At 35.2% G+C, this 23,618-nt stretch overlaps 1 protein-coding gene across 3 annotated transcripts in view; it reads right to left on the bottom strand.

Moving 5' to 3' along the window:
- Positions 1–2,294: 2,294 nt before the first annotated feature.
- NUP35 (nucleoporin 35) overlaps positions 2,295–23,618 on the bottom strand; it is a 35,676-nt gene continuing 14,352 nt past the window's right edge. For 2 of the 3 annotated variants that reach the window (XM_030324576.2, XM_030324579.2), the window contains exons 5-9: positions 9,055–9,196; positions 6,473–6,542; positions 5,549–5,677; positions 4,094–4,258; positions 2,295–2,953 (exon numbers count right to left, since the gene is read on the bottom strand). In XM_030324576.2, the coding sequence (XP_030180436.1) occupies positions 2,876–2,953; positions 4,094–4,258; positions 5,549–5,677; positions 6,473–6,542; positions 9,055–9,196 (584 nt within the window). In that variant the 3' untranslated portion in view covers positions 2,295–2,875. The remainder of the gene's footprint in view (positions 2,954–4,093; positions 4,259–5,548; positions 5,678–6,472; positions 6,543–9,054; positions 9,197–23,618) is intronic. The other variant, XM_030324581.1, reaches the window with a different exon arrangement.

The following is a 23,618-nucleotide window of genomic DNA, read 5'->3' as shown; positions in this document are numbered from 1 at the left end:
AGCTGTCAGCACAGAGCCCGACACGGGGCTTGAATTCTCGGACGGCGAGATCATGAACTGAGCTGACGTCGGACACTTAACCAACTGAGCCACTCAGTTACCCCAAAACATCTTAGAAGTCATTTTTAAATAACCGGGTCATAGTTTTGATCTATTATGGGCATGCCTTTCTGGTGTGCTTCCAATGTCTATATGATACTTTGTTCCTTATCCTCTTATTTTGTATAACAACTTTGCATGACTATAGTTTTTTGTTACTTATTTTTGTGTGAAATCAGCTTTTCTGAACTTTTAGGAAGAGTCTTGGTTCAGGGTAACTTTTCTAGCTTTCTCAGTTCCCAATTCTGTTGTGTTTTGTAGCATTGAAAAATATGGGAGTTTGCTTTCTTAGATTTTCCTAGCTGTTTTCTGTTCAGTTTGTTTTTTGTTTTATTATTTTATATACTTTTTAAAATGAGATATAATTGGCATGTAACATTGTGTAAGTTTATGTCATAGATGTGTTAGTCTGATAGATTTATAGGTTTCCTGGCTCTTTTTAAGTAAATGATGTGATGGAGATAAAGACAAGTAAGATAAAACACTGGATAAAAACACAAACCCAAACATAGCAAACAAATACTTTTAGTCAGAAAGCAAACTTCATGCTCCACGAAGGTCTACAGAAATAAAATGACCTCTCAAAAGAAACAAAAAGTATAATCCTTTTACAAAAATGTATAAAACTCAAATACAAATGCTAGGGTTTAATGGGATCTAGTAGCCACAGTTCTACTTTGAATACCTGAGTTCTGTATGTTAGAAGATATAAAATAAAATCCTATTTTAAGTTGGAATAGAAAGACTTCAATATGTAAGTATCAGAATAAAAATGCTCTATAACGATAAATGGATTTTCACCAGGCCAGTACAGTCCTTAGTATCACACTTCACCTCAGAGAACTAAACAAATCTTTAATGGTAGTTTGCTGTGATTTAAAAGGCATATCAATACTTTCCATACAACGTGTTATTTTAGTTATTCTTTATCAAGAAGTATTGAAGATAAAGAGATGCTGATTACCTAGATACCTATACTACGGTGAAATATTATTTCAATTAAAGGCCTTTTCACTCAAGAGCCAGCTTAATGAGGTTCTCACTGGCCAAGGGTGATAATTTGAACAAAAGACTAATGACACCAAGTGACTAACACAATGAATTTAAAACAAAAAAACAAAAAAACGCTCTAAGTGCATAGTGATACTGCAGAGAAAAACATTTTTTTTTAAGTCACTGGACACCAATTAGAGTTTCCAGTGCACCAAGAGTTATTCTGAAAAATAACAAAGGAAAAGGATCAAATCTTTATCCTGCCATTTTGGTATGAATATATTCCATGTAACCAAATAGCCCTAGTGGGTGGAGCAAAGTTTTTATATATAAAAGAATTCCAGGTAATAAATGCAACAGAAATAATAGATTTGGAAAATCATTTTGCAAACCTTAATGAAATAACTTATTCAGGCAAATATCACTAATGTATGCTTTCAAAAACATAATGCAAGAACGTTATGAGGAATTTTCCAACAAGGTGCTGGGCTTCTACCCATGTGCCCAATGACCAATTTGAGCCTCAGTAAAAGTGGGACAACCAGATTAAATGTCTCTTGATTAAATATAAATTGCACCATACAATCAAGTATTGTTGCTCAAAAAAGAAAAAAAAGAAATCAGAATTTAATTAATCTTCCCTAGATCCAACTTTTAGGATATGGGATAAATGACAGAACAAGTTAAACAAAAAAAGCAACTGACCACATTCAGTCTATGAGACACTGTAGGCAACTCTCACAATTCCTTCAAGAAGTCACAGTGTAAAGAGAGCAGGAGCTAATTTAGATTTCAAGATACTTAAAAGACAAAATAATCAAATATATCATGTACACCTACTCTAGATAGTGATTTGTACTACCCAACCATAAATATATTTTGGAGATAACTGGGAAATTTTTTAATGGGCTATATATTAGATATTAAGAAACTTACTAATTCTGTTAGGTATGATACTGATACAAGTGGGAATGTTCTTTTTTTGATATATCCTCAAGTACTTAGATTAAAATGACATCACATCTGAGATATGCTTTAAACAAAAGGGAGAGAGAAGAAACCACTATGGCAAAATATTTATGGTTATATGGTTATTAAAGCTAGATTACAGTATGTGGAGATTCATGATGTATTTTCTCTATTTCAGCAGACACTTCAAATTTTTTTAAATAGTTAATAAAATAAATCACTTTCAAAAAATGTTTAATATATAGAATTGACAAAGTTTATTATCACGAAACTTTAGTAGGTTTTTAAAAAGACTTTTGACTTTAGAATACTGAAAGATGACAATCCATGACAGGACATATATAAACAAGGATAATTAAAATATTAAATACTATCTAAATTAAAAAACCATAATTCAAATTGGTTGATTATAATCTTTGTGTATTGTTAGGAGTTGTATAGTTTACCCTTCATGAAATTCACCCCACCAACTCATGAAGACTACAAAACCTCACCACAAATTCAATTATACAATTTACAGTAATCAATGCTGAGTTTTTTGTGCTTAAAGCATGCACTAACACAGAAAGCACAAAATCCTATTTACAGGGATTTTTTGTTTTCTTTAAAACATATCTCAATCATCTTTTAAAGTGCAAGCTACAAATATGCTGTATCCTTAAAGAAAAAAGGCTTCTAAGAAAGTGAGAGAGAGCGATTCAGCACTGCCAAGAGTGGTTATATAACTAACCAAAGGCAAGCTGGCAGTACTGGGCTAACTCTGTTTTAGTGTAGCAGCCTCCTCCGTGGTAGGTGATTCTTAGCTCTTACTATACTACCAGCCGAACATGTACTCCATTGCTTTGGATACAAGGCTTTCATCTTTTTTTGGCGTCTGTCTGTCAGAAATAACCTATTAAAAAAGCACACACAATTGTTAGGCTATAGTTTCTTAAGTATCATAGTCAATTCTAGAGTTAATGGCTAATTTAAAAGAGCCAAACAGTTAAATGCATTTGTGGTACCGAATTGTATATTTAAAGAAGACAGGGATTTAGTTAGAACAACGTTATGCTTTAAAGCACAAAATCCTATTCCTTTGGCAAGACAAATTATATCTTCTCCTTATATCAGAAAACTGAACAAACAATACAAAAGCTACAAGAGATGAGGGTTTTAAAATCCTTAGGGGTGCCTGGCTAGCTCAGTTGGCAGAGCATCTGACTCTTGATCTCAGGGACATGAGTTCAAGCCCCACACCAGGCATGGAGCCTACTATAAAAGAGACAGGACTGGTTTAAAAGAAAACCTTAATGAAAAATCCAGTCCTAGTCTCCAAATTTCAGGGGAAATCAAAAGACTAAATTGTCACTCTCTATCTTACTAAATTAAAAATGTTTTATTTGCTGTTTCAGGACCTGTGTCTGTGACTAGGCAAGTTCAGAACCTGATTAATTAAGTAGGAGACAGTAACATACTGAATGAGAGTCATAATACTTCTATCATTCTTCAATGAATATAATGAACTTTCCCTTTAAACTTTTTTGAAACGAGAAACAGTGAAATGGGAACTGGTCAAAGGTCTCTTTGATAACCACAGCTACTCCAACATGAGTGAGGTTCTTCATTTGTGAGACCATCAGATTTAGTCATCAGTTCAACAAGTTTTTTAATATTCCCTCACACCAGAGATGTTCATAAGAGAAACTTCAATGTATGCAAGTATAACTTAGAAAAAACTAAAACTCTCAAAATGTTTTAAATAATGGCAAATTTTTTTTTTTATATATGAAATTTATTGACAAATTGGTTTCCATACAACACCCAGTGCTCATCCCAAAAGGTGCCCTCCGCAAAATTTTTTTTAAATTCAAGGTAAGTTTTCAATTGGCCAAAAACTATAATTTTTAAAATAAGGAATTTAAGAATGCAAATTTATAGGGATTTCATCAAGGCAATCACATAAGAAATATTTAATGGCACACAATCCAATGGTTAAACATGCTATGCATTTCACTTTTTCAAGTTTATCTTTATCTAATTTTTAAAATACCTGATAGTCACTAGTAGAAGCTTTGTATGCTGTAGCAAGAGGTCTCATGGTAGAAATCCTAGGAGCACTTCCAGGCTGGGTTGGTGTGCCTACAGTTTTGATTGGTGGTGTAAAGGCTAGAGGTGGAGATGACAAAGCACACCTGTCATGGTTTTCCATAACACTCTGGAGAAAGAAAGGTAAAGAACTTCTCTGTTTATAAACATAATATGCTATTATCCACTATTACACCCTACTTAAAAAAAAAAAATTTATTGAAAGAGGCACACTTTATTTGATCTAATTAAACTTTCAAACAATTTTAGGCTTGATAAAGCAATACATGCTTCTTAGCTAGTATTTGAGATCTAATGCTCAACCAGAAAGCTCACTTCAGTGATCTCAAACATCCTCAAGATGCCTAGAGACTCACAAGAGTAAAAATCTTCTAAAAAATACTATGAAAAACCCTCAAGGGAGAAAAAAGAAGATTCTTGGGGAAATCCTGGGGGAAGTAGGGCATGAAATTCCAGTGCTACTTAGTAGCCAGGAACCCCAGATTCTCCTCTGGTCTCTACAAACATCTGTTACAGCATGATATAATAATTACAGAACTCTAAAGTAACCACAGATTGTAAGAACAGGAGACAGACCTGCTTTGCACATTAATGTGTATATATGAGCACAGTGCCTGGTAGACAGAAGTTCATGTATAATTACTAAAGAACAATTATGATGATTTTACAAGCCATGAAGTACAAATTGTTCTCAGTATTATTTATAGGCATATAATAGTTTTTAAACATTTTAAAATAAAATGACTGGGGCGCCTGGGTGGCGCAGTCGGTTAAGCGTCCGACTTCAGCCAGGTCACGATCTCGCGGTCCGTGAGTTCGAGCCCCGCGTCGGGCTCTGGGCTGATGGCTCAGAGCCTGGAGCATGTTTCCGATTCTGTGTCTCCCTCTCTCTCTGCCCCTCCCCCGTTCATGCTCTGTCTCTCTCTGTCCCAAAAAATAAATAAACGTTGGGAAAAAAAAAAAAAATTTTAAATGACTAAAAAGTTTGAGCCATTAAATAGTTAACCCTGTTACCATTCATGTGAAGTATTTCATTTTGAAAGAGCAGCATTCCTTTGAAGTATTTAAAGATTTTTATGTTGCTTTTGCACAGGAGAATGAGCTAGAAGTTAGGAGACCTAAAATCTAGATCTTACCTTTAACAACTCTAGATAAGTTACCCAAGTCCCATTGGCCTCTTTATCTATAAAATGAAGGAGTCAGGATGGATTACCTCTAAATTCTAAAGTCCCATGACTAAAAATTTGGCTTCCCATGAAAACAATACTATAACATCATATTTTACGAAGTAAGAAAAAGGGGCACAGTGAAGCAAAGTGACGTAACTGCCAACGTCTATACTTAGACTTGTACTCTTCATACAGATGAAGCCATTTTCCTTACATCAGCAATAACTTACTTTATCTATACATGGTTTTACACCAATCATGATGGACTCTCCAAAAATCCTCCCATCTTTGCTTAAGGCTTTCCGAGCCTGCAGTTTAGATTGATAACGAATATGCATCCAATTTCCTGTGTTAGACATCTGCAAAGAATGAAGTTGTCCCTTAAAACATAAAATATATAAAACCTAACCATGAATTTCATTAGAAGATACAAAGATAAGAAGATATATATGCTTCTACTTTTTATTTGATGCCCCATAACAAACTGAATGCTAGGATTCAACAAAAATCCTATTAAACAGTTTCAATAATTTCTACCTCTCAATTCTCCAATATAAAGAATACGTGGCAAAAATTCTCTGAAAGTAATTCTCAAAAGATAATTGTTTCTTATAAAAAGATCTTACTAACCCTTGCTATGAAATTGTTAAAAACTGTATTCATCAATATTATTTCTGTAGGAATTAAGTCAATCCCTGATAACAAAAAAAAGATTTGTTATTTATAACTTGTTATAGGTAAGACAAGGTAAGATACTTGTTTTTAAAAAGCTCTCTACAAGCTAAAAAAGCCCTATGAACTCTGTAAATAAGGAACTTCTCTTTTCTTTCATCTCCAATAAAACAAGCGGATACTGGAAGACAGTTATATAATATTTGGTGTAATTTTTGTTGAGACTATAAAGCATTTAAGGAAAGAGGAGGGGAGCATGAAATTCTCGCTCTCTTATCTTCTCTCTTTATCCCTTTTATTAACTACTATGCAACCTCTAGCCTTCTAGACTCTAACAGACATATTCAATGAAAACTTAAAAAAAGAAAGAAAAACTTTTAAGTTTGGAAAAAAGCAGACAATATTCAGGAGCAAAGTCTCCCTCAATTCACAGCTTCTCTTTCTTCACACTAAATCTTGAACTGAAAAGAAGTAAGCCTTACCACATGTTTTAAGATATTCCCGTACTGTGCAAATTGTAATAATATATAGGAAGCAGATGCTTGAGGAAACCTGAAAAAAGAGTTGTCCAAACAGTCAACTTCCATAATAAATACAAATGCAAATTACCCTACATATAAGTATTTCAAGGTAAGTTCCCCCCAATGGACTAGAATATTAATAGGAGATCCCTGATCATTCTGTTTTCCTCTGTATCAGCTAAATATATCATTGCCCATTACTCAAAAGCAAATATGTTAAAATTAGTTTTGACTCAGTCATTCTTCCCCATCCCCAGATTCCACATATGAAATCTCTAAAATTCCACTCTCACTGCCATTATCACACTCTTAGAAAAGAATTATCATGTCACAGCTATGTATATAATTTATTCTACGAGGGCATATATGCGTGCGTCTATGTGTGTGTGTGAAATACTTAGGTATACTACAGCTATTAAAAGGAAAAGAATTTTAAATTATATGGTCATATTATTTACACACTGAGTACCAACTGAAAATTCAGAAGTTTAGTTCTAAATCAAAAATGAAAATCAATACCAGCATCATTAGCATAGAAACATTTAAAAGGGTGGTTACCAAGATTTTAATAGCCATATATCTCTGAAAATTTTTAAGTGATTTTTCTTTTCTTCTTTATAAAGTTCCTTATGGTTTAAAAATATTTTATGAGGTATTATTACTTTTATAGTCCAAACAATGAAGCTATTTTAAGTTGAAAATCTGGAGTTTCCTTAACCAGTAGCTTTAGTTATCGAGAGCTTGCATTCAGGACTGAAATTTTATTTTGTTATGTATGTTTGGATATAAAATTTCTAACCTCAAAGAAAAGCAACAAATGAGGCAAAGCCTACAAAGAAGAGCTGAAGAAAATAAAAATGAAAGAGAAATAATGGTTCCAAGAGAGGGGAGGTACTTGAAAAATAAAATGTAATTCTAAGACTCTACGACCACTTTGAGTGGAAACATTTCAATACCCTATAAAAGAACTACCCCAAAACAACAAATGATATATCATGATGACCTTGAGTCAGTAGGAAAAAGTTAAATTATCAAAGAACATATATATTTTAGATGTACTATCCTATAAACAGTCAAAATAAAATATTTTATCTCTTAGAAGAAAACATTTCAGTTCTCGCAATCAAACTCATACAGAGGGTTACTAAAACATAAAACCAACAGAAAGTTAATAGGTGGAAAAGTGTGTATCTTAAAAATGAAGAAAAAGACTAGCAGAAGATATTCAAGTAATTTATCCAATTACTATGGAATCTTAAAAGTGACACATTACTGAGCCTGACAGACTTGGGATGGGACACCCAAATTCAAAAACATAGCCATGTTGTGAGAGAGTATGAAAATTTAAACACACACACAAAAAGAAAAAAGTCAAGAAGCCATCCAATTGCTATGAGCTATGCATGGGCTTTCTGGGAATAAAGGAAAGCAATGATCTTGCTTTTTTACCTAAACAGAATCAATAACACATAGACTCTCTCTGGAAGGTGACACAAAAAACAGGTGGCAATTACTGCCTTAAAGGGGAGAAAAACTGTAGTTGGGGACACAAACGGGAAGGAAAACTTTTCATTGTATATTCTTATACATTTACTTTTGAATTTTTAAATTTTAAATAAACTGAATATAGTCTATTCAAATGCACTAACATTTACTGTGCATTGTTCTTTCTTCAAGAAGCTCAAGTGTTATTGTTATATTTTTTACCCCAAAACTAAATATAGTAAGGTCCAATATCAGTAGGACTTATCACACTTTCAGAAGCAAACCTTATGTAGCATGGCATGAACAGTAACAACTTAAAAATCAAAAGACCTAAGGTTTTTTGCTGACACTTTACTAATAACTATATGTAAACCCCTGAATAAATCACTTACTCTAACACCTCAGTTTTCTCATATGGAAATGATGCAATATGATCTCCAAAATGCTTTAAAGTACTTTTTTGGATCTAAAAATCTATTCAAAATGTATCCAGGAATATCATGTACAATGTCTACTAATATCCAATATCCTGTGACTATAAAGTACCAACCTTGTGACATATATGCATACACACACACACACACACACACACACATCTATACACAAATGAAATTCAATTTGTTAGTTCCAAACTGGTTAAGTCCAATTGAGGGAGAATAACCACTAGAAAGAAGGGAGCTTCGTAAGTCTAAAGAAGGATTTCTGTTCCGTTATCCAGCAAATACACTAAAGAAAATACATCTGAGAAGCAGATAATTTTTTTTAAAGTATCAACAAATACTGAACACTAATTAATAATAGCATGCTGAAGTGTCAGCATGATTTGTACTAATGTGTGCAACTTATTCTGAAATGTACCAACAAAGAAAGATGAATTAATGGAACGTAAAACAAATGAAGTAAAATATTAACAACTGTAGAAGGTAGGTGGTGGGTACATGCGTGTTTGCTGTGCAATATTTTTTTGGGGGGGGACATTTGATAATATTTATTATGAAATGTTAAGGAGTGTTTGGTGTTTAGTTTTTTTGGAAAGGTAAATGATTCAGAAACCTTACCCGAACACAGTTACCCAAGTGTCATCGAGGTGATCTTCAGAAGTCAGAGAATCTCCTTGAGTATAAAAAGGATCCAACTGTGCAGGAGATAATGTTGTCTTTCGTGGCTGACCAATGTTTGCTGGACTAAACATACTTTGCCCTATATTAGTATATTTAGTAAGTTAGTTACCAATATAAACATCTTGGTTTATTTTAAATCAAAGCTCTTGGTTGTAAATGAAAAGATATATTAAAAGTTGGCAATTGCATAAATAGTTCAAGATACGCAACTTGTAACCAAATGATCATTTTATACTACTGTACAATTTCAGGTCATTAATAATTGAGCATAATTTATGATTTTGTAAAAGTTTTATTTTTTATAAATTTGCTAATGTTTTAATTTCCAGTTAAGCTATACCAAAAGGGTCTCCAATCAACCTCAAGGACTACTATTGGATTCATCTTCCAAATCTACCACTTTCATCACAGCACGTCTGCCTTAGAATTATGCAATAACTCATTACTTACAGAATAATCCAAGAAGCTCCACAATATAGTTCCAACCTATATTTTTCAATATGTCCCTAAAGAGTATCTACCCTAGATCCTGAGATGCAAATGCAGTTTTCTTTTACTCAGGTAATTTCTAACTTAAATGTCTAATTCTGTTCTTTCTTTGCTTATCCTTCAATAACAGCTACCAACTAATGAGTACTTCTACATGTCCAAAATGCCAAACTAACTGCTTTACATGTTCATTTTATTTCAGAGGCACTGTCCTATTGAAACCACACGTTTCTGAGAAGTGGAAACCATTCTTTCCTCTTTGCAGTAATGATAATGATTCACTCAAAAAAAAAAAATATTTTTTCAGTGCCTAAATACACACCTAGCATCATTATAGGTATTGAAGACACAGTAATGAAAAGTAAGACCAAAATAAAAAACAAAAAATAAAAAAATAAACAAAACCCCATCTATCTCTAATGGAGCTTAAATTCTAGTAGAAAAGAGACAAATAAGTAATACCTAGTACATTAGAAAACAGAAACTCCTCGAGGCAGCTAGGCAGTTCAGTTGGTTGAGCGTCTAACTCTTGATTTTAGCTCAGGGTAGGATCCCAGAGTTGTGGGATCGAACCCTGGGTCAGGCTCTGCTTGGGATTCATTCTCTCCCTTTCCTGCACTCACATTCTCTCTCAAATAGGAAGGAAGGAAGGAAGGAAGGAAGGAAGGAAGGAAGGAAGGAAGGAAGGAAGGAAGGAAGGAAGGAAGGAAGGAAAATCCTACAGAAAAATAAAGCAGTGTGTACCTATATACATACACGGAAGCGTTAAATGAAACAAAGATTTTGCTGAGGTGACATTAAAATAAAAACCCAAAGAAGGGGGAGGCCAAAACATGCCAGTATCTGAAGAAATAAACGTTAAATGGAGAAAAAATCCCATACAAAGGACCTAAGAAAGGATATGATTGGTGTTTGATGAACAAGACAGTGAAGAGGGGATGTGAGGTCAAAACAAGTATATGAGCACAGCGAGAGGTAACAAAAAAATCAGATCCCCCCAAAAAAAACAACTTTGTAAGCCACAGTAAAGGCTTTGGCTTTTACCTCAAACGAGTTGGCAAGCCAATGGAAAATTGTGAACAAAAGTGTCATAACAGGACTAAAATTTTGAAATAATAATGAACAGCAACATTTCATTTATTTATTTCATGGTACTTATTATACCATTTTACAGGCCTAAGTTTATTTAATTCTAACCATCTTACAAGGTAGGTTCTATTAGTAACTCCACTTAACAAATTAGGAAACGGGATGTTAACGTCAAGAAGTGCAGCCAAAATTCCAATCTATGCAATCCAAATTCAAAGGACAAGCTCTTAGGAAGTAATCTAGTTAACATTTGTATTTACTACACCAGCAATTCTACAGGTATGGACTGGAGACTCTGAATAACTTACAACCTCTCTTGATGGGATCAGCCAAGTCAAAGTTATTTTCATAGTGATTTAAGGTTTCATTTGCCTTTATACTCTTAATTCTCTCATGAGTACAATGGACCTTTCCAAAGGATGCTTGATGCAATTCAATCAAACATTCAATCAAGCACCGAGATTGAATACAGAAGCAGATATAAGGGGGTGTCTAGGACGTTAAGCATCCAAGTCTTGGTTTCAGTTCAGGTCACGATCTTATGGTTTGTGGGTTCGAGCCCTGCATCTGGCTCCTATGCTGACAGCGCAAGCCTACTGGGATTCTTCTTCTGCCCCTCCCATCCTTGCGCGTGCTCTCTCTCTCAAAATAAATAAATGTTTAAAGAAAAAAAATGCAGATATGAGAATTCAACTCTATTTTAAACCAGACATTAAAATGTGAAAAACACAAAGCAATGTCATTCTCATCATAATCTTTTCTTGTAGAAAAGTTATTTTTTAAAGTTCCTTATGTTTACATGAAACAAATTACATTAAAATGAATTAATACATACTGTAAAATATTTTTTTAATTTCTAATGCAGTAACTATCAATAGGTATAACCCCAAACCTCTCTGGCCTTTAATTTCTAAGAATGTATTAAGGATCCTACAACCAAGAAGCCTGAGAACAACTGTTTTACAGGGCCTTGTACATCATTCACAACCCACGTTTACTGATTTTCTGGGGGTTCTCTGCTCAATACATTCTAACTGTGTATCTGCTGCTTAGTCATGTCATTTGTCCTGAATTCCCAGTTGAGTTGAAAATCAACCTAACATTCCAAAGTGTCTGTAGTCAAATGGAGTTCTCTCAAAGTATATTCTTAAAAAAATAAGGGGGGGGGGGGAGAGCTAGTGTGTTAAGTTTTATAAAAGGCCATATAATATATTATCCTGATGGGAGATTTATAATGCACATAAAAAAAACTTGTGAAGATTAGTCAATAAAGAAATATTTAAAACTTTATTCAACCCAAAATTTCCTATACTATAATGACTACATTTTACCTTCATAAAAAACATACTTTGGTAAATGCTGATCTTGGGTTGAGTATGTTGTATATACCTTAAAAATGCTTGATTAATGCACATAGGAACTGCTATTAGGAAATGAGCAATAAAGCTAGTATTCAAATCCAAAGCTGAGATGCAAAAAGGGTAACTGAGTTTTCCTACTCATGAATACAGAATGATTTTCTTAGAACCACACAAAAAGAAGTTCTCTTAACAAAGAAACACATTCAACGACCAGTCACAGTGACACGCTGTTAATCCGTAACAAAGAAGGATTGGAGAATCAAGTTACTTTCCAGATACAACATTTAAAGGTCAGAGTAAATTTTAAAAAGGAAAAACCTAAACAGCCCCCCTGCAATCTATTTTGGAACATTCTTATTTTATTTTAGATCCTCATGTTCCAACTGCTAGTGAATTACAAAAAATAATGAAAATATCTTTAATGTATAGGGGGAGAAGGAAGTACAACACCTTGCTTTGAGGAAGGTAACACGTAATTGTGTCAGAAGCCCAGAAAGGATTGGACTGGATGGCAGAAGGCTAGTGTTGCTACCCCTGAACCAATCATTCACCTTGCTAGAGAGCATCATGGGAAGATGAGTGGGAATAGAGTAAAAGGGTTTGTAGTTAGTTCACACTATAGTTCTATAACTTAATGTCACAATTAAAGAGAGTTACTGAGCCTTACTTCCTAAATATTACAACAAAAAATAAAAAAAAAAGTAACAATATTAATGATAATTGCTAACAAGGATTGAGCATTTATACTATGGTCAAGGTGGGATTACAGGTTATTTGCATGTATTCATATTTAATCCTAAAGGCAATTCTATGAGATAGAACCTAGCTTCTGCTTTTTACATATGAAGAACACAAAACACAAATGCGTATCTAACATCTATCCAACATAGAGAAGATTAACTGAAAGAGTATGTTTAATAGGTTCAATAAATGTTAGTTTCCATTTTTACCAGGGCAGCATTATTCTGACACAAATGCCAGATTAAAATCAGATGATCATCAACAGATGCAGAAAAAGCTTTTGACAAAAACAAAACATTCTCTCATGATAAAAATGCTCAACAAACTGGATATAGGAGGATCATACTTCAACATAATAAAGGCTATATACGATAAGCCCACATCTGACATCATATTCAGTGATGAAAAGGCTGAAAGTTTTTCCTTTACAATCAGGAACAAGGGTGCCCACTTACCACTCCTTTTGACATAGTACTGGAAGTCCTTATCAAAGCAATCAAGTAAGAAAAATATAAAAAATAACAGGCATCCAAATCGGAAAGAAAGATGCAAAATTGTTTTTGCACACAAAATAATCTTATACATAGAAAATCTTAAAGACTCCACTAAAAAACCTTTAGAACTAATTAATGAATTCAGTGAAGTTGCAGAATACAAAACCAACACACAGATCAGTTGCATTTCTACACGTTGACAACAATTTAATAACTAAAAAACAAATAAAATAATCCCCTTTAAAATACCATCAAGAAGGAGCGCCTGGGTGACTCAGTCAGTTGAGCCTCCGACTTCAGCTCAGGTCATACCCTCGCAGTTCGTGAGTTCAAGCCCCGTGTCTGGCTCTGTGCTAACAAACAGCTCAGAGCCTGGAGCCTGCTTGGGATCCTGTGTCTCTCTCTCTCTCTCTCCCCCTCCCCTGCTCATGCTCTGTCCCTCAAAAATAAATAAATGTTAAAATACCATCAAGAATAATAAAATACATAGGAATAAATTTAACCAAGGAGATGAAAGATTTATATACTGAAAACCACAAGACTCTGATCAAAGAAACTGAAAAAACAAATGGAAAGATATACCACGTTCACAGATAGGAAGGATTAATATTGTTAAAGTCCATACTTACCCAAAGCATCTACAAAATCATTAGCAAGATGAAAAGGCAGCATATGGAATGGAAGAAAGTATATGCAAACCACGTATATGATAGGGGTTACTCTTTAAAATATATAAGAAACTCATACAACTCTACAGCAAAAAAAGTCAGCAGAGGAACTGGATAGACATTTTTCCAAAGACAACATACATATAGCCAACAGGTACCAAAATGATGCTCAAAACCACTAATCATCAGGAAAATGCAAATCAAAGCCCCAATGAGATATCCCCTCACACCTTTTAGAAAGGCTATCATCAGAAAGACATGAGCTATGTGTTGGCAAGGATTCGAAGGAAAGGAAATCCTTGTACACTGCTGGTGGGAATATAAATTGGTACAGCCACTATGGAAAACTCTATGGAGATTCTTCAAAAATTACAAATAGCACTACCACATGATCCAACAATCCCATTCTTGGATATAGATCCAAAGAAAATGGAAACAGGATCTCAAAATGGTATCTGCACTTCCATGTTCCTTGCAGCATTATTCACATTAGCCAAGATATGAAAATAATCGAAGTGTCCCTCAGTGGATGAATGGATAAAGAAGAGATGGTACATATACACAATGGATGTTTTTCAGCCATGAGAAGGAAGGAAATCCTGCCATTTGGATGGCATCCTGCCATTAACATGACGTGCATGATAAGTGAAAGAAGTCAGCAAAGAAAAGACAAATACTAAATACTGTATGATCTCAGTTGTATGTGAAATGTAAAAAAGCCCAACTCAGAGAAACAGAGAGTAGAGTAGTGGTTACTATGGCCTAGGAGCTGAAGGATATGGAGGGATATTGGTCAAAGGGTACAAACTTCCAGTCATAAGGTGAATAAGTACTGGGGATCTAAACAACACCATGGTGATTATTGTTAATAGTATCGTTTTATATACTTGAAAGTTAACACAATGGTTATTCTACAACATACATTTGTTGAATAAACATACTGTATACCTTAAACATATACATGTTTTATGTCAACTGTATCTTAAACCTGTAATAAATGTTAGTTTCCCTTAGTTATTATACCCACAAGACTTACCTGTTACTCCAATAATAAAATGGAATAGTGTTAGACAAAAACTCACAAAAGTTAACTATTTTAACAATACTAAACTTCAATATAAATGATGTACTTGGTACATACATTGGTACTTCTTTTACATTGAAGGCACAAATATATAAAGTCTGAAAGATTTCCAGGAATGCTGTCCATCTCTTGCCTCCAAAAAGTAGTAAACCAAAATTATACCCTCAACAGTACCAAAAGTTAAAGCTAATCAATCAAGTAAAAACTATAATGCAACAATGTGATTCTAATTAAAGAGAAAAAATATGATCACCTAAAGATTTGAAAATTCTTAACTCTTTTAACTATGTCATACAACTTGCATCCATGTCCTTTAATTGGACTCAAATGTAGAAACCCACAATCTAATTTAACCTAGTAATGCAGCCTTTCTTTCAGAAAAAAGTTTCAGATCACCTCAGCTCTATAAACGATTATTGAAGAATCTATTTAATTCAGAACAGAACATTCTTAGACATTACTAGGAAACAAGGAAAGATGCTCAAGATTGCTTACGTTCAGCCATCAAGTAACCAGGTTAACAAAAAATAGCTCAGTAGCCAGAAAGCTTGAAAAATGAATATTCAAATATTTTTATAAAAGCAATCAAGCAAATGATGATATGCAATCATTATTAACTCTAGAGAACACAAAAGGTATACAAGAAGGAAATGGAATCTCAGTGTATTACATGGCTGAGTCTTATAGATTTAAATTTTAAAACCAAGTTCATGCTTAATAAAAGAGATAATACAATTTATTGAAAAAAATCAAACTGCGGGGTGCCTGGGTGGCTCAGTTGTTTAAGCATCCATCCGACTTTGGCTCAGGTCATGATCTCACAGTTCATGAGTTCTAGCCCTGCGTCGGGCTCTGTGCTGACAGCTCAGACCTTGGAGCCTGCTTCAGATTCTGTGTCTCCCTCTGTCTCTGCCCCTTCCCTGTTCGTACTCGGTCTATCAACAATAAATAAACATTTAAAAAAAAGAATCAAACTACATACATGCTATAATACATTTATCTACCAATTATTCTTTTTCCTCATCATCACAGATGCATTTAATAAGTACAACACATTTTTTAAATGAGGATTTGGGGTGCCTGGGTGGCTCAATTGGTTAAGCATCCAACTCTTGATTTCAGTCCAGGTCATGACCTCCCAGTTTGTGGGGGTTCGAGCCCTGCATCTAATTGTCAGTGTGGAGCCTGCCTGAGATTAATTATCTCTCTCTCTGCTTCTCCCTGATGGCACAAACGTGCAGTGCAAACACATGCTCTCTCACAATAAGTAAACTTTAAAAAAAATGAGGATGATTTAAAATGTAACTCGCTACTTTGACAAGTGTCTGCTTATCAACTAACTTATCAACTATCCCTTTAGGAAATAAGCAAAAGCACACAAAAGGTATTTTTAAATGAATTTAGTTCTTACCACAAAGACATGCCTTTAACATACAAAAGATGGTAAAGAGCATTTTAATATAAAATCTAAAGCCAATTCCAATTTTTTATGTTGTGTATTACCATTAAAAAGGTTCAATTTAGTTATGCTACATCATGTAATAACCTTCAAGCAAGAAATTAAATGAAGGCTCAAAATGAGACAACCATTATGACCTTTAAAAATAAAACAAATCAAAATTAAGTCTCAAACGAATAAGCAATCTAATTTTTGCCCTGTCAACTACTCTGAAAAACATAATTACTTATACATAATCTAAAACTATTTACATAACTTTAGCATAATTGCCCCCCACCTTGTTAATGTTTAATTGCTCCACTGATTTTACTTCCTTTCAATCAGACTTCTTGTACCCACATGCTAAGCTTTATAAGATGAAAATAAAGTACACCTATCAAACCACATCAAATTGGACTGTAATGTGTCTCCCTTGGTAAATTACTATTCAAACACTCTTCATAAGATCAAATTAAAGTAGAGGGCAAAAGACCTTATTACCCTTTATGAAATGTCTTCAATTAAAGAATAGATTTAATTATTTCAAAATAGGCCACTAACATAAATGGAGATAAAAAGAGTGATAAATTTTAAACAGATATACGGCACAAGAAACTTGGGAAAAAAGTGGTTCCTGACAGTGCTGTTCCTTCTTACCATGAAACCAAGTAGCTCTATGTGTAATAAAGAATCTGGCCTTGGGCGCCTGGGTGACTCAGTCGGTTAGGCGTCGGACTTCGGCTCAGGTCACGATCTCACTGTCCGTGAGTTCGAACCCCGCGTCGGGCTCTGTGCTGACTGCTCAGAGCCTGGAGCCTGTTTCAGATTCTGTGTCTCCCTCTCTCTCTGACCCTACCCCGTTCATGCTCTGTCTCTCTCTGTCTCAAAAATAAATAAACGTTAAAAAAAAAGAATTTGGCCTCAGCCCGAAGAGAGGTCTGACCTTTGTCAGGTTCCTGGGAGGGAACCTCTAAACCCTAGGAACTTCCCCAGAGACAGGAGATTTTCCCCTGTTATTCATGGCAGGCCCCTCAAGTGCACCTGATAAGTTTATGCTAACAAGGTGATTCAGGATGGGGGGCAGGTCACACCATAAAAACCAACCATGTGATTCTGGTTGGAGCTTTGAGCCACATGCTATCATCCCACTTTGGGGCAGAGGGGCCTGAAATTTGATTTGAGCCACTTGATCAATGACTCAATCAGTCATGTTTACTTAATGAAACTCTAATAAAAACTCTGGACATGAAGGCTTCAGTGAACTTCCCTAGCTGCCAGTATAAGCACCATATACCAATTCTGGAGGGTGTTGGAAGTGAAATGATTCACTTTCAGAAATACCAAATAAAGGCTGTGCTGTCTGGTTAACAATAGGTTTACAACCTATTGGAAATATGTACAACCCCCCACCCCCATGGAGTCCCAAACCCTTAGACACTTACTTCCGGGTTCTTCTTCCCCGCCCCTCCCCACCCCCCCGCCCCCATCTCCATTTTTCGGGCTTTGCAATGAGCATGCGCCAAAGAACTGAAGTCTCTGCATCACCTCAAGGAATGTACTTTTTGCCTTACATGGGCATAAGTGATTTCTGGGTAAGGCTGTAACCTCTGTAACTCAGCTAATGAGGAATCAGGGGAGGGACTTGCACACGAGAAAATACATTGTCTGCTGTAACTGTAGGGAGCATGCCTATCAGACACCCACTCTTGCAAGAATCTTGATTAAAGCCTCACTTCACTGTGCTCCGAGTCTCCACGTCCCTCCTTTGGGTTAGCGGGCTTATTTCTCATAGAGGGTAACATGCCATGGGAGCTTCATATTTGGAACTCTCCCAAACTTTGCCCTATACATCTTTCTTTCGCTCTAATTTATACTGTTTTGCTCCAATAAAACTGTAACTTTAAACATAGCACTTTCAGTGGGTTCTGAGTCTTTCCTGTAAATTATCAAATCTTAGAGTAGGGCTGGAAATCCCTGCATTTGTAGCCAGTTGGTCTGAGGTGAGGGTAGGCTTGGGGACCTCCAAATTCGTAAATGGCATCAGAAGTGAGGGCATCTTGTAGGGAATGTGTCCTCAGACTTTTCAATTTAACAAACTCATTGTACCCAAGAACGTAATGAACAATGTGTATAACAACACCCAATCAAACATGGTGAACTGAACACTTGTATTCACTTCTAATCCCTGTCAGACACCCAATGACAATCATTCTAGAAAGCCTCAGGTTTTGAGAACACAGGAACTATGGAAGGTATGAAAGAGGCTGCTGGCTGAAATCAAAGAAAACTAGTTGAAAGTGTATACAATAAGAAATGAGAGGATAGGTCCTACCTCATCTTAAGCAGCCAGATGACTATCATTCAGCCACTCGACCCGATGACACCAAGGACTTAATATCTGAGGAAAAGGAATCTAAATGGCTCAGGACCCAGTGAGTCTAATCACAGCAGAGAACAACTGTATGGAAACTGATTAAGTGAAAGCCTGCATATTGAAAAGGAGACTTCTCCCCTTTCTAAATTCAGACCACCTACACAGACATTAAGGCTCAATATAAAGAATTCTTCTTTGAGAAAACTTAAAAGAAAAAAAGACCTACATATGCTGAAATCAGAGATTTCCCCAACAAAAATTTAACTGACGGTCCATTCCTCTTACAGGAAAGTCCAGTAAGAGACAAAAAACCAACAATTTCCACTTTCCAGACAATGTTGATCCATACACATGCACAGATTCCAAGGAGCTTTTTAGTGTCTCATTCAGTTAAATATGCCTCTACCAAGAAAGCTGAAAAAACAAGGCAATATGAGCAAGAATAAAAAAGACCAACATTATTCTCACTGGAATGACATTTTACCCATGAAAACAAGAAAAGGAAACTATGTTTTTAAAGACATTCAGAGATCTAAAACAACAAAAATGTTTTTGGTAATTAAAAATGACAAAATAAATTATTATAAGAGTTGGAAGCTGAGACTGAAGACATGTCTCAGAAAGTAGAATACATATATAAAAGACAATGTAAGGGAGAAAAAGTATCTCTGCAGTGCTTACAAACCAAAGGAATTCCAGAAGTAGGAAACAGAAAGAAGAAGAGCAATTATTGAACAAATACAGGAAAATTTCCCCAAACTGTAGGTAAGTATCTTGACTTAAAGGATCAATTAATTCCCCAGAGAAACAAATGAAAAAGCCCCAAGCGACAGCACAGTTGTGCAATTGAGAATACTAACCACAGATCTTAAATTTTTTGAAACCAGGCCATACACAAAGACTAAGAAATCATTATCACACATGACTTCCACAAAACACTAGAGGCTTAAAGAGAATGGAATGACTCCAAAGTTCTGACCTAAAATACAATACCCAGCCAAACTAGCAATCCGGTGTGAAGACAGGGGAGGGAGGGGAAAAAAAAGCATTTCAGTCAACATGAGGTCTAAAATTTCATTTCCCTCACAAGCTTAGAAAGCTACTCAAATATGTTCCCTACAAAAATGAGCAAATAGCTCAGAAACTTGCCAAGGCAAGTCCTAGGAAGATAGCTGTGTACCATGCTCAAACAGGAAACAGCCCAAACAGAGGCTAAAAGAGAGTTCTCAGTTTAAAGTGAAACAAAAAACTATTTGAAACTATCTTTGAGCATTTTTAAAATGCTCAGATATGTATCTTAGCAACGACATTTGCCTAAAATCAAAGGAGTAGATGGTACAGAGAAAATTAGACAAATGGGAAAAAATACAATTATTAACTTAGAAAAATTTTAGAGAAAAGATAAATTATACTACTTGGTTAAGCATAAAAAAGTGTTTATATAGTCATAACAAACATTGACAAAGGAATAAAGTCTGATATAATTATATTCAGATAATGTGGAGGTAAGATAAACTCCAATTACCTTAAGATAATATACCAACATTGAAAACTGACAATCGATTAGCCACATAATCATATATGGTGGACTCCAACAATATATGGACCTCCAACATGACTATATCCTAATACCTGGAACCTGTGAATATTTTACTTATATGGCAAAAGGGACTCTGCAGATGTGCTTAACAATCTTGAAATGGGAAGATTATCCAAGATTATTCAGGTGGGCTCCCAAAATATCCACTAGTGCCCTTAAAAAAGGGAGAGGGAGGAAGATTTTTTAACTCCATAGAGGTGATGTGATGATGAAAACAGAGATTGGAGAGATACACTTTGAAGATGAAAGGGGCCACAAACCAAAGAATACAGGTAACTGCTAGAAGCTGGGAGAAAAAAAGAAAATGAATTCTCCTTAGAACCTCCAGAAGAAACTAGTCCTACCAACACTTTGACTTTAGCCCAAGGAAACTGATTCTGGACTTCTGACTTCTACAAAACTGCAACAGAATAAATCTGAATTATTTTAGGCCACTAAATTTGTGGTAATTTGAAATTAACATAGCATCTCATTTAGATAAATGAAAGTAAATTCCAAAAGGAATAGCTCTAAGGTCTTACTGGTTCTGGAGGAATAAGGCTAAAGAATGCTGCATTTCATTGTACATAGTTAAGTACTGTTTGATTTTTTTTTTTTAGTACTGTTTGATTTTTAAAAACTATCTGCTTTTATTATTTTGACTAAAATAGAAAATATTATCCCCACCAAAGCTAGACTCTATTCAGTGGTACTATGGTTAGTCTGGCATGAGATTAAATAAATTTTGGTGACTAATTTAAAAAAATCAGTATGTTAGGCAGAAAATGGTCTCCCAAAGATGTCCAAATCCTAATATCCAGAAGCTGTGAGCATGTTACATTACATGGTAAAAAGAAATACAGGATGTACAAGGAATTAAGACTGTTAATCACCTGATCTTAAATGAGAATATTATCCTGGATTAACCTAGTAGGTCCAACATAATCACAAGATTCCTTAAATGGAGAAAGAAAGAGTGGTAGAAGAAAGGCCCAACTGATTAGTGCAGACTTCGAAGATGGTAGGGAACTATGAGCCAAGAAATATGGACAGCTTCTAAAAGCTAGAAAGGAGACGGAAAAAAAAAAAAAGATTAACCCCTAGAACCTCCAGAAAAGTACACAGATCTATTGATGCCTTGATTTCAGCCCATTGACAATATTAGACTTCTGACCTCCAGAATTTTAATGTAATAAATGAGTTTTTTATTTTAAATTTTTTAATGTTTATTTATTTTTGAGAGTGAGACAGAGAGTGAGCGGGGGAGGGGCAGAGAGAGAGGGAGAGAGAGAATCTGAAGCAGACTCCTGGCTCCAAGCTGTCAGCACAGAGCCCGATGCGGGGCTTGAACCCACGAACCGTGAGATCATGACCTGAGCCAAAGTCAGACACTTAACCAACTGAGCCACCCAGGCACCCCAAATTTGAGTTGTTTTAAGCCATAAATCTGCGATAATTTGTTTCAGCAGCATCCGAAACTAATGCAATCTGGAGTAAGGTTAGTGTTTACTACTCTAATTGTAATTTTTTTTAAAACTATGCCATGTCAAGTTGGACACAAATATTCCAATCCTCTTTTTGGTATTGGGATGTCATCACATCAAAACGTTATATACATATATACTGGTTTCCTGTGTCTGTTCTAACAAATTACCACAAACTGGGTGGCTGAAAACAAGAGAAATTTATTGTCTCACAGCTCTTGTCACAGCCAGAAGTCCAAGATCAAATTTTCATCAGGGCCAAATGTGTGCCAAAGGCACTCAGAGAGAATCCATCGCTTGCCTCTTCTAGCTTCTGGTTACTGCTGGCATATTTTGGTGTTCATTGGCTTGTGGTGACAACACTCCAATCTGTGCCTGTCTTCACATCACCTAATCCACTGCATGTTTTGGAGGTCTGTGTCAAATCTCTCTTTCCTGTTAAGGACACTAATGATTGAATTTAGGGACCATCTAGGTAATTATCAAGATTACCTTCTCCCTACTCTGCTCTCTCCTGAATTTTCAAGATTTCCTTGGGAGCTCCTCCTCTCAAGACCTTAACTATTTATTTGAACCACACAGTAAGAGTCATAGATTCTGGGGATTAAGACAAGGACATACCATTTCAGGGCCACTATTCAATTCACTACAGTTTATATCCATCAACCCATTCAGTCAACAAATGTTTACTGAGGTCCCTTTATAACCAGCTCTGTGATGGGTAAATAATGAAAAATACAGAAAGAATCTCTGTCCTGAAGGAGTTCATAGTCCAGTAGTGGAGAAAGATACGAGCTAAGCAGAGACAGCTGTACAGAAGCACATGCAAGAGCAGCTAACCCAGATCAGAAAAAGAAGTGTCAGGAAAAGGTCCCTCACAGATAAATTAGTCCTCTTCCTCCTCTCCTGGGAACACTATCAGAACTCTGAGCTCCTAGCATCAACAAAAACACTTGGAAAGTACTATAGTCTGAATAACACACTTAGTCCGTTAACAATATGCTAACATAAATAAGGATTCTAATTCAGTAGACAAAAGTGGTATACCATTTGAGAAGAAAACGGATAGATACATGAAAGCAGTTCAAAAAAATTAAGAAAAAATTTAAAAGAGTGTGAAAAACAGAGGAATATTTAAATAGCAGCAGAAGAAAACTGAGAGGTGCGGACAGGGAAACAGGCCAAACATACTCAGGGCAATAATATGCCATGATTGAAAACAGTTTCTCAAATTCTCTAATCTAGATTTCTCACTTTATCATATGACCAAGGTTTCCCTGCACCAGAAATAAAATTTTTAAAAAGATTTTAACATCACTTACAAAATTAAAACAAACAAAAAACTCCTTATTGGACACAAAGACCTAAGCATAAACACACTAACATCACTAAACCCCATGATATCTCTTTATAAAAGTTGTCTATCTCAGGAAGTTAAAATTTACAAATTATACAAGAAATTTTCATTTGGTTAACACTATAGGAGCTAAAAAAAAATAGCTCTAAGTTTTAAGTCTACATTTTCCTTTCAATTTTCTCAAGTCAACTTCTTTTCCCCCTTTTTTTTGCTTATTATTGATCACACGATAGATCCTCATGCCTGTCATATCTTTTCAAAAATATTCTTTTTCACATATGCCACATGAAGACTTTCTAAACATAAATTCCTTAACCTCAAAGTAGAAGCAGCAGTGGCTCCC

This window comes from Lynx canadensis, chromosome C1 (genome assembly GCF_007474595.2).
Source record: "Lynx canadensis isolate LIC74 chromosome C1, mLynCan4.pri.v2, whole genome shotgun sequence".
NCBI classification, from domain to species: Eukaryota; Metazoa; Chordata; class Mammalia; order Carnivora; family Felidae; genus Lynx; species Lynx canadensis.
This window is presented reverse-complemented; position numbering and strand designations above follow the sequence as displayed.